The following is an 18,445-nucleotide window of genomic DNA, read 5'->3' as shown; positions in this document are numbered from 1 at the left end:
GCCGCTTGAAGATTCTCTCTCATCATTGACCAGTTAACTGCCATGCGTCCAAAACGGAAACCATTCCCATACGCCACAATATTTTGAACTTAATTTAAAAAATCAACAACTTGCGTCTATAGACGCTTATGGCATACAAAGGGTTGATATTTCTATGCCTCTCTCCCTCTCCTTTCCTCTCTCTGAAATCAATGAAAACATATTTTAAGAAACTACTGAATTGTAAATTTTAAAGGGTGAATTTAATGGTATGTGCATTTTTTTAATTGCAAAAAATATATTGTTGTCTTTTTTAAAATGGCCCATGAGAACAGAGATCAGTAAGTAAATCATGAAGCATTACTGGTTTCCAAAGCTGGGCCATTTCATCTGTACATTGAAACCCCCATAGCATTTACCAATCACCCATGTATCAATGTATTTCATCTACATGATGAACTTTGGCCTATGTTACTGCCTTTACCTTATGACCTCAACGCAAATCTGTGAAATTACCCAGAATTTATTGTATACAATACAGTAACACTGTACAAAGCTATTCCCTACAGATCCGTAACTAAAGTCTACCTCGAGAAATGTACTGGTACACAAACTACTACAGCTGTCTCATGAACATATTATAATTTAAGAGTTCCACTGTTAAATGCATGTGGTAAAATAACACTGTTCTCTAAATTCTATAGCATAAAATGCCCTCTTTTCAATGCCTCTCATTTCAGGACACATCTCTTTCATCACATTTTTGCAGACTATCGAAACCTATTCACACGTGTCATTCTGGTGCGAGGCGCCTGCTGCCCTGACGAGCTGGAGAACCTGCATCTCAGTGTCACCTGTTTGTCGCTGGCTCCCTCGGTGAGATAGCCAGCATCCAGGTCCTTACACTCAGGCTTCTTTCAAGCCCCAACTATGAGCGGACGTACTCTTCTTTTCAAAGACACTCACAGTTTTGCTCTTGCAGTAAAAGAACCTCCAGAAATCCCCAATGTGCACAGAGAGCTTTAGCCGTTGTCTTGTCACTCTAGTCCTCAGCACACACTGCTCTGGGAATCCAACAATCGCTTCTAAGCATGGAATGCACGTGGCTTCCTTCTTATTCCTCACTTGTCATCTGGAGACTGAGCCGCCACCCAGCCGCATGCTCTAGGGAGGCTGAAGTTTGATGCACGAGGGGCAGAGCACCAAGTACACTATGATTTCTTTGGTTTAATTAACACAGCCATCCACCAGTCAACTATAAAATATTATTGAGAACCTCGAATGTGCCAGGAACGGTGCTAAGAATATAATGGGGATGGGAGGAAGAGGGGGCACCTCCATTTCCATTGTTTCATGCCTCTCCATGGAGGATGCTCCACAAGACCAGCACTCCCGGCCTCTTGCTCCCGCCCATCTCTCCTCCCCACGGGGCACACACAAATGCCTCCCTTAAGGCAGGAGTGGAAACGGACCTGATGGGCGCATGTGGGAGGTATGTCTGACCTGGCCTCTTCTCCCCGGCCCTGGAATTGCCTACAGAGCCTGCCCAACCCTGAAGGAAAGCCAGTGGCTGTCCAGAGCTGCCGGTCCCTCCAGAAGTCTGTCTGGTTTTTATGTTCCAGGTTAGGCGGCTCCTGCTCCCTGTGTTTGTGTATCACTTCCAACCAGGCCAGAAATGGGGGGTTGAGGGGGAAGGGGGCAATTATGGGGTTCCTGTCTACCTCAGTAAATGAAGAAGGTAAGTTACATCCTGCCCTCGGAGATTATATTCCAGTAGGGAGAGGCAGACTGCAAACGAAGAGGACAGTTATTTTCTCAAACTTTTGGAGCACACTCCTACCTAAGGCCTTTCTGACAAGAGCTCTCCTCCAGGGATCCAAATAGCTCACACTCTCACTTCCTTCAGGCCCTGCTCAAATGTCACCTTAGCAGTGCACCATCCCTGACCGCTTACCAAACAGCCAACAGCCCCCCACCCCCACACATACACTCCATGGGTCCTCATCCTCTTGACTTCTCCCTATACGACGAATCACAACCTGACTCACTCTACATGTACTTGTTATGTGTTTAAAGTCTACCTCCCACACATCCCCCACAACCCCAGAATGCAGGCTGCCGGAGGGCAGGGACTAGAATCAGGGGTGGGCAAACTTTTTGACTCGAGGGCCACAATGGGTTCTTAAACTGGACCGGAGGGCCGGAACAAAAGCATGGATGGAGTGTTTGTGTGAACTAATATAAATTCAAAGTAAACATCATTACATAAAAGGGTACGGTCTTTTTTTTTTTTAGTTTTATTCATTTCAAACGGGCCGGATCCGGCCCGCGGGCCGTAGTTTGCCCACGGCTGGACTAGATCCTGTTCCCGCTGTTCACAGGCACCTAGAACAGTGCCTGGCACAGGGCAAGCGATAAGAACATCCAGTTGAATGAATGAATGAATGAATGAACAAGTGAATATGTGCTACAGACAAGGTGATGAGAAAAATAACGAGGGTGGGGGCTGCTTTAGAAAAGGGGTTCAGTGAAGGCCTTTCTGAGTGGCTAACATCTGAGTTGTAACACGGTGATAGCACAAGAGAAACACCACAGCGCAGCAATACGGCTGTACTCCTCTGAGGGCGTGCCAACAGTGGCTCAATGAGCCGCACTGGGCCTCTGCAGGGGACTGGCCACCCCAAAAAGGAGATGGCACGGGGTCATGCCAGGGGCACTGGGGCCTGCCCGTCGTATTGATTTTCCCAGAAGTCGGCAGGGTAGTACCGTGTTGTGAGACTGGACACACAACCAACACAGCAGCACTGGGCTGAGTGCATTACAGCACAGTGCCATTTAACCCTCACCACCACGTGTGAGGTGGGGGTTTAATTCTCTTTTTACAGAGGAGGCTGAGGAAGCCCTGAGAGGCAAGGCAGATTCCCCACAATCACCCAGCTAGTAACTGGCCAACTGGGGTTGGAACTCAGTGATGTCTCTCCCTCAGGACCATCTCACGCCCCACGCAGTGAGTTTTGCAGCGGGAATGTCCATGAGTGTGATGCTAAGTGACACGGGTTCCTGGATGGCGCGGGCTGTGCCTGACCCATGTCTATGTCCCCTGCAGCTTTGAATTCAGAGGTCCCCATCCAGTAGGTGCTTGGTCATTCTTGAGGCTCCACAGTGCAGCTTGGGCTCCTGAAGGGTAAGGCAGAGATGGCTGATTCCCCCAAAAGCTGCCCTCCTCTCCTCCCTGATTAGCTGACCTCTTTTTTAAACAGGGTACTCTGCTTTGGTCCTCCATCCTGCTGCCGGAACACTGGTGTGATGACTAAATCTCTAGCAGCCAACCTGGAACATGAGGACAAGGGCCACTCCCCAGAGATGGTGAAACAGAACTGGAAGGAGCCTAGGGCCCTGAAAACTTCACGAAGGGCCCAGGAATGCCAACCTCTGGGCTTCATTTAGATGAGAAATAAAGCTCAATCTTGCTTGTTTTTGTTTTTTATTTATATATTTTTATTTATTTCAGAGAGGAAGGGGGAGAGAGATAGAAACATCACTGATGAGAATCATTGATCGGCTGTCTCCTGCACGCCCCACACTGGGGATATGCCCTGACCGAGAATCAAACCATAACCTCCTGGTTCATAGGTCGACGCTCAACCACTGAGCCACACCAGCTGGGCTCTATTTGGGGTTTTCATGGCATATTCCAGTGATTGCGAACCTTTTCAGCTCGGTGTGTCAGCATTTTGAAAAACCCTAACTTAACTCTGGTGCCGTGTCACATATAGAAATTTTTTGATATTTGCAACCATAGTATAAAAACGATTTATATTTTTGATATTTATTTTATATATTTAAATGCCATTTAACAAAGAAAAATCAACCAAAAAAATGAGTTCGTGTGTCACCTCTGATACGCGTGTCACCTCTGTCACGCGTGTTATAGGTTCGCCATCACTGGCATATTCTATCAAACCTGATCAACAGCAAGGAAGGGTTGTGGAAGAGAACAATCTCGACCTAAGTTTGAGAAGTGTAGGATTCCACTTGACAGAATGAGACAGCAGGGGGCTCAGAAGCTCATCCTACAGCCCAGGGCTGGACAAGGAAGCTGAAGCCAGCGGCTGAGGGTCTGGAATGCTGGAGTACCCTGGGATGAATGTTAGCCAGGAGCCAGGAGGTTTTGAGTGGAAGTGGTCTGATAACATCAGCAATTTAGCAAAGTGAATGCGGCAGCCTTTCCCAGGCCAGCAGAACCAGGATAGCCTGGATGGATGAGAGCTGCGGAGTCAAATGTTTCCTGAGTGTCTAGGTGCAGGCCTTGTGCTCCCGGCGCACAGGACAGAATCCTGGAGCTGAGTCTGAAAGATGCACCAGGCACTCCTGTATCCTTTACAGCAGTGCCTCCCATGTCTGCCTCCGCAGCCCCACACAAACTCAGATTCCCAGGCCCACCCAGAAGAGTAGGACCCACAGACAGGGGCGGGGATTCTGTATTTTTAGTAGCTGTCCCCAGGTGATTTTATGTACAGTCCATGGACATATTAAATAGGCTGGTACCTAAAACATAGGTTTGGATGTTTATTAAAAAATAAATATCCAAATAATATATTTCCATACTATTAGAAGACAACAAGCCAGTAGATTTTGAAAGACTTTCCATAATAGTCGAAACAACTAAGTAAATGTGTTGGGTGTGGGTTTTTTTTTTTTTAGCTATATAATCTAAGGTCACTAATAACTAATAGATCTATGATCTATTTCTGCAATCATTTCAGCAAAAAAAATACTTATGTGTCACTTGACTCTAGCCTGAGAAGAGACCTCCAGGTGTGAACATGAGTTCTAGGCTAGCCCTGTTCTGCATCTTGCAGACATGTGGAGTCCCAGAGCCCAGCCTGAGGGTTTCCCAAGATGTTCTAACACACTTCAGGGCAAGTCTCTCTGGGAGTGAACTTACAAGAGAGCAGTGCTCCTTAAAGGGGAAACATGGTACAAAGGGAAAAACACTGGTCTAAGACACAAGTCAGTAGCCCCCTTCTTCACCCCCCAATTGGCCTTGGGTGAGTTTCCTCACCTGTTGTGCTATATGCTCTTGAAGATCCCTCACAGTTCTGATGCAACCAGGGTGAGAATTTTTATAGTTTCCTTCTTCCTAATTAATACTGGAAAATGATTCTCAGTAAAAAATGCACTCCCATATACAAGGCATGGTGTGTGGTGCTGGGGAGACAATATTTAAGAGAAATCAGGGTCCATGCCCTTAAGGAGTTTATGGTCTAGAAAGGTAGACAAATAATTCATTCAATAATTATGTAACTGCCACTGTCATAAACATTACTAAGGAAAAGCACTTGGTGCTATGACAGAGCATAGTGAGACCTCAGGAAAAGTTTACCAAGCAAATATAACATTTGTGCTGAAAGCAGAGGACCAGTTAATAGGAGCAATTTTCTGCTAGAACTGATAAACCCTTATCTGACCATCTGGCTAGAAGCCCACAAACTCTCACCCCTGATACCTCAACAGGCTGGTGTTAATACTCAGGTCACTTGCAGCTGCCTCCAGGCCTTGGGTGACAGCTATGGCTGTCAGAACTGGGCCCAGTAGAGGGAGAGAAACACATAAAACATAGACTCCAAGCTGGACCTGCCCCTGGACCAATATTTCTGGTGCTATGTGCCGAGCATTATGCAGAGGGATGGGAGGTAAGACATGATATTGTAAGAGCACCGGAAGGTACACAAGGGAGGAAGAGGAAGATATGCCCTTCTCCCCCTAAGGAGGGGATAGTATCTGAAGATGGGCAAGCCTTGGAGATGGAGAGAGAAAGCATCCTGGCAGTAGAACGACATGAACAAAGCATGGAAAGCACTGGGTGTGCAACAACGGTAGCTGGGGCTCGGGATGAGGGATAGCAGAGAGCTGGCAGTGATGAACAATGGGCCTGAGTTGCTACCTTTAACTCCGAAAGTGAACAGATGACAATGCTGGTCTTCAGGGTGGTGTCTGGTGTCAAATCACAGCTCCCGCCCAGACTGGCCCAATGACCAAGAGCCCTAGGTTTTCTCCATTGGACTAGAGCAGCGTTTCTCAAACCTCAGAGCCGTAAGGATCACCTGGGACAGGTTGCCAGGCCCCACCTCCAACTGGAAGATTCCAAGGGCCCCTCCAGCCACAAGCTCCAGGCCCTGGACTCTTGGCCTCCTACAACACAGAGTCCAGGCCTGGGTGACCTTCCCTGACTATGGTGGGTGTTCCTGGTAAGCAGGGGACAGACCTTTGATGCTGTGGGGAAGCAGGAATGGAGAGCTGTGGAGGGCTGGGCCCAGACTGTCTCCTACTCTAGGGACACTCTCAAAAAAGGTGAAAGTAAAGAGTAGCCAAGGGCCCAGGAGGAAAGAAAGGACATTCCAGGCAGACAGTACAGCTTGTAAATGTAAAGGCACATTCAGTGCAGTTACCATCTCAGGTGCTGCATGTAGGTGAAGGATGAGAAGCAAAGCTGGAAGGGATGTCCAGGCCCACAACACAGGTAGCCCTACCAAGGAACTAGGACTTGGAGTCTGTAGGCAACAAAAAGCCACAGCAGACCCCTAAAGCCGGCAGGATCCTGGCAACGGCTCCCCTTAGTCACTTACTGGGCACAAATACATTGAACACTATTATTGCCTCCCCACCACTCCCCACCACCACCATCAGTCTCCATCCTTTACGATCACCTACGATTCCTATCCAAAAATCAAACCTCGGATCCCCTCTGTGCAGCTACAGGTCAAATGAGGCAAGCAATTTAACTATCAGAAGGCAACACTAAGCCAGGATCCCAGTCTGACATGACAGGGAAAGGTTGGTCCAGCCTGCAACAAGTTGGCTAGCTCGCTCTGCTCTCCCCAGCTCTGCTCCTGCAGCTTTCTTTCTCTTGCTCCCTTGGAGGAATCAGCAACCCTAGATGAGTTCACGATCCTTGAGGGTGGGAAGGCTGGGGCGGGCGGGGGTGAGGGAAGAGATGGTTCACACTGGCTGGGTTTGAGGTTGACCAGTTCCCACTGCAATAGCATAAAAACCAGAAGAAATGTTGGGGCAACTTCAACAATTCACGCAGCCTCTCTAAGAAAGGCCCTGTCTGAAGACTCTGCACAGGGTGACTACTGGTGTCTTCAAATGACCTGCCTCATCCTCAAAAGTCAAAGGCTAAGAGAGTAAAAAGAGGTGCAGACTCTGAAGGTACTGCTGAATCGCGCAATGCTAGCAAAGAGGGGGTGTGCTGATTCTCTCGAGGGGGCCGCAGTTAATCGGGAGGGGGTGGAGTTCTGGTCAGGGTTATCAAGTTAACACGGCGGCTCCACTCCTGCACCAGCTGAGTGCATGGGGCTCACGGGCAATACTTTCAGTTCGCAGTGAAAGCACATTTCGGACGGGGCGTGGGGGTGGGGTGGGGGGTGCAGGGGCGGTGGTGGTGTGGAGTTAGGCTTCCAGAGGCGTTGGCAGTGGGCAGCGCAACGAAGGCACTCCCCTCACAACCCCTGGGCGCGCGCACTGGCCGTCCTGGGGACGCGGTGGGCCAACCGCCCGGAGCCCCCAGCGGCGGCCCCACTCACCTTGCACTTGAAGCCGGCGGCGGGCGGCAGCAGCTCCCGCAGCAGGGCCTTGGCCACCTCGCGGCTGGCCTCCTCGCTCACGAAGTGCAGGTTAAGCACCTCATGAGCCTCGAACTTGGCAAGGCGCAGCAGGGAGCGCAGCGCGACGCGGGCCTTGGCCTGCAGCGCGGCGTTGTGCTCCGCCTTGGTGAACATCATCAGCAGGTGGTAGTCCACCGGACCGGCCGCGCCGCCATCCAGGCTCTTGGCCTTGGCACCCAGGGCGGGCGCCACGGACCCGCGCGCCTGTTCCGGCACCGGCGGGGAGGGCGGCGCGGGGGCTCCGGCGCGGGCCTCCTTCAGCCTCTTGGTGGCGCTGGAGAAGGTCTCCCGGCCCGAGCCCAGGTAGTAGAAGGCACAGACGGCGAGCGCCGCGGCCAGCAACAGCGCGCAGTAATGGGAACGCACCGCGCCCAGGCGCGCCATGGCCCGAGCGCACGGGGGCCCGCCTCGGAGGATGCCCATGCGGCCAGGACACGGCACCCAGCCGCCGGAGAGGAGCCGCGGAAACCCGTCGTCCGGCAGCCACTTAGCTGCACCGGCGGCGGGCGGCGGCCATGGCGGGGACGGAGCTACGCTGCACTGAGCCAATCCGAGGGCGCTGATGCGCTGAGAGGCGTGGCCAGAGCTGCCCCGCAGCTGCTGGGTCCTAGGTTCAAAAGGATTGAAGCCGGGATGAACCGCGGCAGTGTGATCTGAGCAGCGACTCTGGGATGGAGAAAGCCAAAGGCCTGCACGAGCTGTGAAATCTTGTCCTCTTAAGTGCTTAGCCACAGGCGCTAGGATCGAAGCTGAGCCTTAAAAGGTCCCAACGCAGGACCTTCGGTTAGCAAAAAGACTAAACTGCACCCACAAAGAAAAAATTTGTTATCTCTATACCCGTTCCTCCCTCATTTCTTTGAGGCCTTAAGGCTTAAGTTCTCTCCCGACTTCACTCACATCTTGGAGACCAACTGGAGCTGGGGAATGTAAACTAGCCATTTCCTTCCCCCATTCACGGTGAAGTAGGGTTGACGCTTGTGGATAGAAAAAACCTTTTACCCGACTTGTCATCTCTGAGGCGACCAGAGGCATCTAAAGAATGTGGCCAGCAGGGGGACCCCGCTGCCCAAAACTTCGGAATAGTTCAGAGAGCCCCAAAGGAGTAATACCAGAGATGGTAATACCAATTCTTTTTTTTAATCTTTATTGTTGAAAGTATTACATGTGTTCCCTTTTTCCGCCCGTTGACCCCCTCCAGCCCGCCCCCGCCCCCCGCCCCAAGCCTTCACCACCCTATTGTCTGTGTCCATGGGTTATGCATATATGCATACAAGGTTTTTACTTCAACACTTAAAAAGCCTTAATATGTACCGGGTAGTTTTGCAAATTCTAAACGAAGGCACATTGAGGTAAATTCTCCGAGGGCACACACACTAAGGTCCTTTTGAACCTAGGAGCCATTGCCAGCTTTGCCCCGACAGTTGGAAACTGTCAGCTATATAAAAACTCATTAACTTCAGTATCTTAAGGACTGATGATACACCATAGTGTGTAAGTACCTGGTAAGCATGTACAAATGGCCTGTGTGCTTGAAGAGGTGGAGGTGAAAATACATGGAAAAACTCTCTCACCAGTCTATTGTGCCATGCCATTATTCCTCAAAGTGTGGTTCCCAGACCACAATTCATCTCATTTTTAACCCTTGTTCTTTTCAACCAGAGCAACACTTTTCTGAAAAACATTGGACCCCTGAAACAGGCTTGGCAGCAAATTCAATGCATACTACTCATCTTTTTTAAAAAGACCAAAAAAAAAAAAACCCAATAGCAGAATTAGCTCAGTTAAGTAACAGGTTCTTTGATTCGTGTAATCTTCACAACTCTGAGAGGTAATATTTGCACTTTACAATATAGGAAGCTGAGATTTAGATAAATAAATTACCCAAATCTAGTTGGCTAATGAATAATGGAACCAGGACCCTAACCTGAGTCTCACTGCTTCCAAAGCTCAAGCTTTTAGCCAAGGTTAGCACTGAAAGCAGTAATTTGAGCTTGTTATTGTGTGTATTGTACCACAATCTTCAGCAGATGACACTGTGGCTAAGAGAGCAAGCTCTCTTAAGAGCCTATTAAAAGTAAGTCAAGAAGCTGGACTTTCACACTGGAAGACCACTGTGCCTCTACAAGCTGATAGACATCAAGCAAGTTACTAAATTTCTCTGAGCTGCAATTACACCCATATACAAAATGGGGTTAATACTGGTACCTATGCCTCATGGGGTTATGAGAGAAAATAGATTAAAAAGCAGAACTGTACCTAACAAATAGTTACTACTAACTGTAGTAAACAAATATAAAATATGCTAGAAATGCCAAGCTCTTTTAAAAAAGTCTAAATAGCCAATAAATACCAAAATACAAATTAGCAATCATAGCTTTTTGTGGGTATTTACAAGCACTAAACCCCACATCTCCATTAAGACTTCATGTTCCACAGAATCCCCACAGCAGTGTGCTGCAGCTATATTATTATCCCAACGATTGTTTATAAGGGAGAAATAATTCTCAAATTGTGCCTTTTAAGCCTCCAACCTACACCATCAATAAGGTAGCTCTTTCCTCTGTCACTTATTCTAGAATGTATTCAGCTAATATTTTCTTCTTCAGACCCTTTATAAGACCTCAGTACTCCTAGGATTAATGACTAAGAAATGAATAACAAAATAATTTAAATTTTACAGAGAAAATCAGTCGACACAGGAAGGAACTGGTCTTATCTCAAGATTTCCTTATTCCCAATTCTTAGTGAAAACTAATTTTGCAGCTTCCTGAAGAATGCTATTGCCTGGAATCTAAAACAGTAAGTTGAAAGTAGTAGCCAGTCATTTGTTCAGTAGTTACCAAGTGACTACTACACTACATGCCAAGCATCAGAGGATACAGCAATAAAGAAGAAAAAGAAAACAAATAAAACAAGAATCCCTGCCCTCGTGGAGTTTACATTCTAGCGGGGGAAATAGACAAGTACAAAAAAGCATGTAGGATGTCAGGTGGTGATTTGTTCTATTTCCTCAGCTTAAAATAGATACATCTGGGTGTGTAATATGGCTAAACGTAGACAAAGAATTTTGGTAGGCACAATTACCCTTCAGTTCTTACTTTTAACTTTGGCCAAGTTCTCTGACTTCTGACCATAGATTAGAGGTGATTAGTTTTTCCTGTTGCATAATTTCCACATCTGTAACATTAGGTAGATTATCAGATTTTGCTGTTGTATTGACTACTACCCAATACTGTCACCCAGGCACATTCCTTCTCAGCAGATGAGGGTGTGTTCATTGGTACAACTTTTCTGGAGGACCCATGGGCAATCCTAAAATCTTTATGGCCTCCAAAAGAACTTCCAGTTCTCTTTTCTATTCAAATGAATGTTTCTTCCTGACAGTGGTTCTCAGATTTTGGTTGGCATTAGAAGTACCTGGAGGGCTTAGTGAAAACATAAAGGCTCAGGCCCTACTTACCTTCAGTGAGCCTGAGCCTCAATGGTGATTATTTCACAGACTAAAGTTTGAAAAGCACTACCCTAGACCAGTGGTCGGCAAACTCATTAGTCAACAGAGCCAAATATCAACAGTACAACGATTGAAATTTCTTTTGAGAGCCAAATTTTTTAAACTTAAACTATATAGGTAGGTACCTTGTTATTAACTTAATTTGGGTACTCCTAAGCTGGCCTTTGCTAAAAACGTCCTCAGTCTGACTGAGGTACGTTCACTGAGGGCGACCCCTTCCAACTCTCCCATCCACACTCGTCTTGTATACTTGTTTCATCTATCTCCTTTCGTTCATCCTCTCTATATGTCCAAACCATCTCAACATACCTTTTTCAATCCTCGACACTACGTCTTTTCACTCCACAACGTTTCCTAAAATTAACTTAATACACTTTACTTAAAGTTTTGTCAACTTCGTACTGTAAGTGCTCGCCCGCACGTGGTATTTTGTGGAAGAGCCACACTCAAGGGGCCAAAGAGCCGCATGTGGCTCGCGAACCGCGGTTTGCCGACCACTGCCCTAGACCTTCACCCAGCCAACCTCTTTCAACTTCAGACCTTGGCTTAGATGTCACTGCCTCAACAAGTGGTCTCTGAACATTAACCAACCCATGTCTGGCTGAGGCACCATCCTCCACAATCCCGAGGGCCATCTATACATCAGCCAGTCCCATCTTTCTCTGTTGCAAGAAGGCAGACTCCAAGAGAACAGAAGTGTCTACCCTTTTACCATAATATCCCTAGTACCTAACACTGTGTCTGACTCACTGAATGAGCCACAAAAATATACCCACCCATTGTGAACCAGTGGTCTAGGAAATCATTCTAAGGAAATAGTTAAGACTGTACTCAAATATCTAGCCAAAACGATAAAGCAGAGCTAGGTTTATGATGCCAAGAAATTGGAATCCAATGTTCATAATAAAGGGGCTAAACTAAAACGATGCTTTCAATAAAAATGGTGTATTCAACAAATGCAAGTAGAAACTTTTTAAAAAAATAATAGAACCTATAGACTCGAGACATTATTAGCAAACTGCAATGAATAACACACGAATTCTGATTTGAAGAACCGTTTTTAAAAAAACACGCACACATTTGGGACAATCGTGAAAATTTGAATACCGACTATAGCTTTCTAGTTTAAGGACATGTGGTATTGCCCTGGCTGGTGTTCGTCAATGGTTAGAGCACCAGCCTACAAACAGAAGGGCTGCAGGTTCCATCCCACCCTGTCAAGTGCAGGAGGCAACCAATCGATGCGTCTCTCTCACATCTCTCTCTCCCTGCCCCCCCCCTCCACTTTATCTCTAAAAACATAAATGTGGTCTTATGCTTGGGCTTTTTATTTTTAAGAGTTCTTTCAGAGATACATACTGAGTAATTTGCTGGTTCAATGTCTGGGGTTTGGTTTCTGAAAATCTGGTAAGAGAATAAAATGGGTGGGAGTACAAATAAAACAATGTCAGCCATGAGGTAATAGCTATTGAAGTTATTCTACTTTTTATGTTTGAATTTTTTCATAATAAAATGTTTTTTAAATCCTCCCCAAAGTGATACAGAATACTTAAGGACTTAAAAATTTCCCGTTTATTAACCAAAAGAAGCAGGTAAAAAACAGTATGATCCCACTGTATATAAATGCACATACCCAAAGGTCTATAAGGACATATGCCAAGGAAGTAAGTTTTCCCCTCAGTGCTCTCCAGTAGAACTTCCTATGATGCTGGGTATTTACCTGCCACGTTCAAAACAGTAGCCACAAGCCCGGCCGGTGTGGGTCAGTGGTTGAGCATCAACCCATGAACCAGGAGGTCACTGTCAGGGCACAAGCCTGAGTCTCAGGCTAGATCCCCAGTAGAGGGCATGCAGGGGGCAGCTGATCAATGATTCTCTCTCATCATTGATGCTTCTCTCTCTCCCCTTCTCCATTTCCCTTCCTCTTTCTGAAATCAAAAACAACAAATAGTAGCCACAAGTCACATTAGTAAGCCCTTAAAACTTGGCAGTGCAATTAACTTTGTGTAATTTTAATTAAATTTCAATAGCCACATGGGGCTAGTTGGACGCCACACTGGACAGCATGGGCAGATGATGGAATTATGGATGATTATCTTCTTTTTCAGTTATTGTAATTTAAACATTTTTCTACAATGAAAAAGCATTGTTTTGCAATAATGAAAAAGCAGGATTTGTTTTCATTTAAAATCTTTACTGACTAGTGGTGTGGATTCTCTTCTTCATAGAAGTATTTTAAAAATGAAAGGAAGTGGAATAAAGCAAGTTACATAGAAAAGTTTTATGTGTTTGCTTTCAATTTGCTTTTAAAGGCAAAAACAAGCAATTCACCTCCAGATCTGTTCTTTCAATCCCTCCATTCCTTCTGTCTCAATCCATATAAAAACATGTTTTTGTTTTTAAGGACTGAGTGTGAATGTGTTGTATAGATTAGAAACTTCAACATATATGTCAATCACAATGGAAAGGGAAAAAAAAGCTAGGGCCCCAAAAAAGCCTTTGTGATTTTTATCTAATGAATTGGGAGACATACAGGCAGAAGAGAATGTTTAAAAGATCAAAATGCATTTCTTTATTGAAGCAATCAGGAAATGGGAGCAATCTGATGGATCTGACAGGGTTGGAAAGGAATATAGGACCTTAAACACGACAGCTGTTAACAGATAAGTCTGAAGTTGTAGTTTATAATAAAGTGAAAATGTGAGCATGAAAGAACTATGCCAGACGTGAAATTTTTATTGACTTATATAATAATTTTTTCAGCATACAAAGTATTTAATCAAGTGTAATATTTACATTTCTTACATAATGTACATTTTAGAATAACTATAAAGATAATGTACTTTGTTTCATTTACAATGACAAACTACACTAAAACTACATTCATGAATTAGATACAAATCCTCTACATACTAATAAAAAGTAAATGTGTTGGTTATACATTCTTTAAAATATACCCTTTCACAGATAGCAAGAAATATTACGTGTAACAAGTCTTTACGCCTGGAATGATCCAAAATACCACAAAGCACAAGTAAACATATGCAGAAAAGTAGCTCATCATTTCCAAAAGTTAACCTTAAGCCTTTGTGTAAAATAAATGATGTCAGCACTCTTTATAATGTAGCGAGCTTTCCCTGTTTAAAATTAACACCAAAAAGGTGGGGAGCGGTGTTGAGGAAAAATAAAAAAAATCTAGAACATAAAATAGTGAAAAGACCAATATAGAGAAAAGCTTATTTAATCAAACCTTGCTTCTCTCCCCCATTATCTCATTTTAAGTAAATAAATGTATGTAAACAGAAAAAGATGTCCACAAAATTATATTTGCAGATGTCAGGATTCAACCAAATTGAATCCAAGCCCCTTTTAGTTATCTTTCATCAAGAAATTTTTAAGTACAGGCATACCTCAGAGATACTGTGGGTTCACTCCCAGACCACCACAATAAAGCAAGTATTGCCATAAAGTAAGTCATAATCTTTTTGCTGATGGAGGGTCTTGCCTTCAATTTGTAAAGACACAATATCTGTGAAGTGCAATAAAGCAAAGCACATTAAAATGAGGTATGCCTGTATATAGTAAATTAAAATTACCTTTGCAATGTTTTACTTTTCATTAATGTTTGTTATTGCAAAAATGTAAACTTTCCTGTAATTTAATGTTGTCAAATCCTAATCTATTCCTTCAAGGTAATTATATAGCCAGGTTCTCCAGAATATTTGGAGTTTTTATCAAAACACAAGGAAAGCTGGCAGTCATTATCAGATGTTGCTGCTTTACAATGATTTCAAATCAATTCATGATACAAATAAAGTGCCTCTGACTATTAACGACAGACAAGGGGGCTCTGGTGTCATCTATGCCACCAACCAGCACACCAGTGACCCCCTCTGTAAAACAAGAGGAGTGAACCAGATCAAAGAAGAGACAGTGTTGGCTTGCGCAGAGAAGTCCTACTGTGAAATCAGGGGAGATAAAGTAATGTCCAAGTACATTGCGAACAGCAGAACAGTATACAAAGGGATACTGTTATAGTTTCATTTTGCTTCATCACACTGGTTTGTGAGGAGCTCTGAATCCAAAAAGAATAGTAATTACTAGTCAGTGGTCTTTCCACTATGCAGGTCTGAAGTTCATTCTGGACAAACAATTCTATAAAAACATCATTTTTCCAACTCATGTCCATGGTCAAAGGTGCTAACAAACAGAAAAGTTAATTTGACAATCTAAGAGTGATAATGAGAAATGTCTCATTATTCAAAATGGGTAGTAAATTTAGTCTTAAATACAATTTGGTTGATTGTGACCATACTTTACATTTATAAAATTATATTTCTAAAATACTGCTTAACACATCACAAACTTGAGATGTCCAGAATGTAAAGGTATATGTTTTTGTGGGATTTTTCTTTTTCAAAATGCACTCATGAAGAACTAAGTACATATTCCAAATTAAATCTATACATTTTGAGAAACAAACACCAAAGTTTATTAAAGTCTATAGTCAAGACCAGTATAAATTAAGCAAACACGGTAATGTAGTGAATCCCTGGAAATTCCTGGATTTCTAAGGACTGTACCAAAGGTAATTTTTAAAACCTTATAGAATTGCAAATAACTACTCAATTACCTTTAGTCTAGTTCTAACATGAAACTGCACCTGATGAACTCCTCATAGTGCAAATAATATTTTTATTTTAATAGTAATCTAACTTCTAAGTTAATGAGCTAAGGAAATGCACTAACGGAATAATGAGAAAGAATCAGAAACTAGTATCAGCAGATCAGTTAAGAAAACAAAGGGCAGTCACACTGACCTATGAAGCCCAAGGGTATGATTAACATTGTTCCCACTATAGTTTCTCATAATGCACTGAATAATTCACAGCGCAATAAAACTCAAATTTGTTACATACTATAGAAAAGATGTTACTTGACAGCTAAATTTACCCTGGTAAGAGCCACCCTTTGTAACTACTTGTAACTATTATACTTTAGAGCCTTGCTGTTTACTGTATCATTTCTGCCAAATTTAATCCAAATTATATCTCAGCATATTTAAGAAATCAAGCCACAGGAATGTATTTTGTAGTACCAGATTCCCTGTACTGTTAAATATTTTACCTTCTCTGAAGATATTCAAACCATGATCATCTTTAGTATACTTTACATACATCTCTAACCATTAAATGTAAGTGGGCACTAATTACTGCCACATTAACAATTCATGACTCAAGCCACGGGAGGTAAGAGCGTCATGAAGAACTGCCTTCACAACTAGAGATTCCACAGGTTTTCTGAAGCACCAATGGCTGAATCCAAAAGGAAATCTGCCTAGGCTGCCTCAGATAAAGGCTAGGAGCTTTAGCAGGAATGGGCACTGCAAAGGAAAAGTGAAGCTCTTTTTCTCTTTCTTTTTGTTGTTTTCAACATATTTCCTTATGCTTGAGTTTTTCGAAAAATCAATCTCAAGGTACACTCTAATAAAAGTGATATATATCAAACTTTTGCCAAGCCAGATGATCTGTGACTCTGAGGTAAAACAGGAGAGATTTAAAACAGGAAGGAAGGGAGAGAGAGAAACATTGATTGGCTGCCTCCTGAGCCCAAAACCTGGGCATGTGCCCCAACTGGGAATCAAACTGGCAACCTTCTGGTGCACAGGACAATGCTCAACCAACTGAGCCACACTATGACTGTTATTGGTTTAATTACAATACAAGGCTTTGGGAAGTTAGGATTTCCTTAGAAATAATTCATAAATACAGTTTTTATTCTTATCTGATATGCAGTGATTATTACTAAATAAGCATTATATGCATGCAATTTGACCAAACATGGAACCTTTCCTGTGATGTGAATTTATTTCAGTATAATTTCTGTTTAGACAGATTCCGTTTTGAAAGTCAATTAATTTATAAAACTCTAGTTATTGGGAGGAAGGCACGTTAGAAAATGTATCTCTACCCTATTAAATAGTATTTACCTACTTATTTGATAACCCAAATTTTAAAAACTCTCTTATTTAGAAACTGAGTATCAATGATAACACATGTAACTTGTACAATAAAATTAAATTTAATTGTTGACAATATTAGAAAGAAACCATGCTCTGGCTAGTGTGGCTCAGTTGGTTGAGCATTGTCCTGTGCACCAGAAGGTCGCCAGTTTGATTCCAGGTTTTGGGCTCAGGAGGCAGCCAATCAATGTTTCTCTCTCTCCCTTCCTTCCTCTCTTTCTCTCTCTCTCTCTCAAAAAAAAAAAAAAAATCAATAAAAACATTTTTTAAAAAAGAAACCATAAGGCAAATTACTAAATTATTTATACTCCTGACAAGATATGTCAACTAAAGATGGAATTAGCCTAATTTGTAGCATATAATGATAAATTAGTATATCCATATTTTGGAATTCAAGGGCCTATGATTCATAAAACCAAATACTAAAGCTATACAGATGTTATAATTTAAAAGAACATACACTGTATACAACAAGTACACAGAATAGATGTTGAAAAATTAAAAAGCAATTTAATGCTATATTTTAATTAAAGCTAAGAAAAACATTGTTTTTTTCTCCTTTTACAAAGAGATTTTTCTTTCACAAAGACCAATAGCAAAAATGTATCTTGAAAAGGGCAAACTTCAAATATAAAAATGCTCTACATTACTCTATAAATCAGCTTTTCCTTTGAAAGTTACAATATGATGAAAGCATAATTTTGCAACATTCAAGTAACCTTTGAAACAGTTTTATTACATCAATAATTTGTCCAGGTTTTAAGAAATCAACCCAACAATGAAGAACTACCATTTCTATAACTGAGAATCTTTGGTGATTAAAAAAAACTTGTTAAGGGCTTCATTTTGCTGCATAAAATGGAATAAAACTGAAAGACTGAGTTATATCTACCTGTACAAACACTGTATGTATGTTAAAGTACTGGATAATAACCAGATATCTAAGGAATATAACTGCATTTATGAGCCAATGGGGGAAACATACTCTCCAGCTAATAATTAAATTACATATGTGTGTATAACAGCTAGGCTATCAAAGCAAAATAAAACCACTTCTGAACCACTAATGTTATCTGGGAAACTAAAGAAAAGACATATTCTTGAGGCAGGCAGGACCAGTCGGCTCCCACTTGATGCAAATATGTGACACTGGGTACGACGCACAGAAGAAAAATCAATGCTACCATCCACTAGCAAAAAAAGAGATTTTTGTCTAAACTCTTAGAACATAGTAACCTAAAGATGGCCTAAGTCTAGATTCAA

At 43.1% G+C, this 18,445-nt stretch overlaps 1 protein-coding gene across 4 annotated transcripts in view; it reads right to left on the bottom strand.

The window, feature by feature from the left end:
* Positions 1-8,179, bottom strand: part of XXYLT1 (xyloside xylosyltransferase 1) — a 184,825-nt gene extending 176,646 nt beyond the window's left edge. For all 4 annotated transcript variants that reach the window (XR_004974017.1, XR_004974018.1, XM_036349273.1 and 1 more), the window contains exon 1: positions 7,569-8,179. Coding sequence is in view for 2 of the 4 variants with exons in the window: in XM_036349273.1 (XP_036205166.1) it covers positions 7,569-8,072 (504 nt within the window). In the remaining 2 variants the exon portion in view is untranslated. The remainder of the gene's footprint in view (positions 1-7,568) is intronic.
* Positions 8,180-18,445: the final 10,266 nt, after the last annotated feature.

This window comes from Myotis myotis, unplaced genomic scaffold, assembly GCF_014108235.1.
Source record: "Myotis myotis isolate mMyoMyo1 unplaced genomic scaffold, mMyoMyo1.p scaffold_m19_p_2, whole genome shotgun sequence".
Taxonomy (NCBI): Eukaryota; Metazoa; Chordata; class Mammalia; order Chiroptera; family Vespertilionidae; genus Myotis; species Myotis myotis.
The sequence above is the reverse complement of the archived record's forward strand: the minus strand, read 5'-3'. Positions and strand labels throughout refer to the sequence as shown.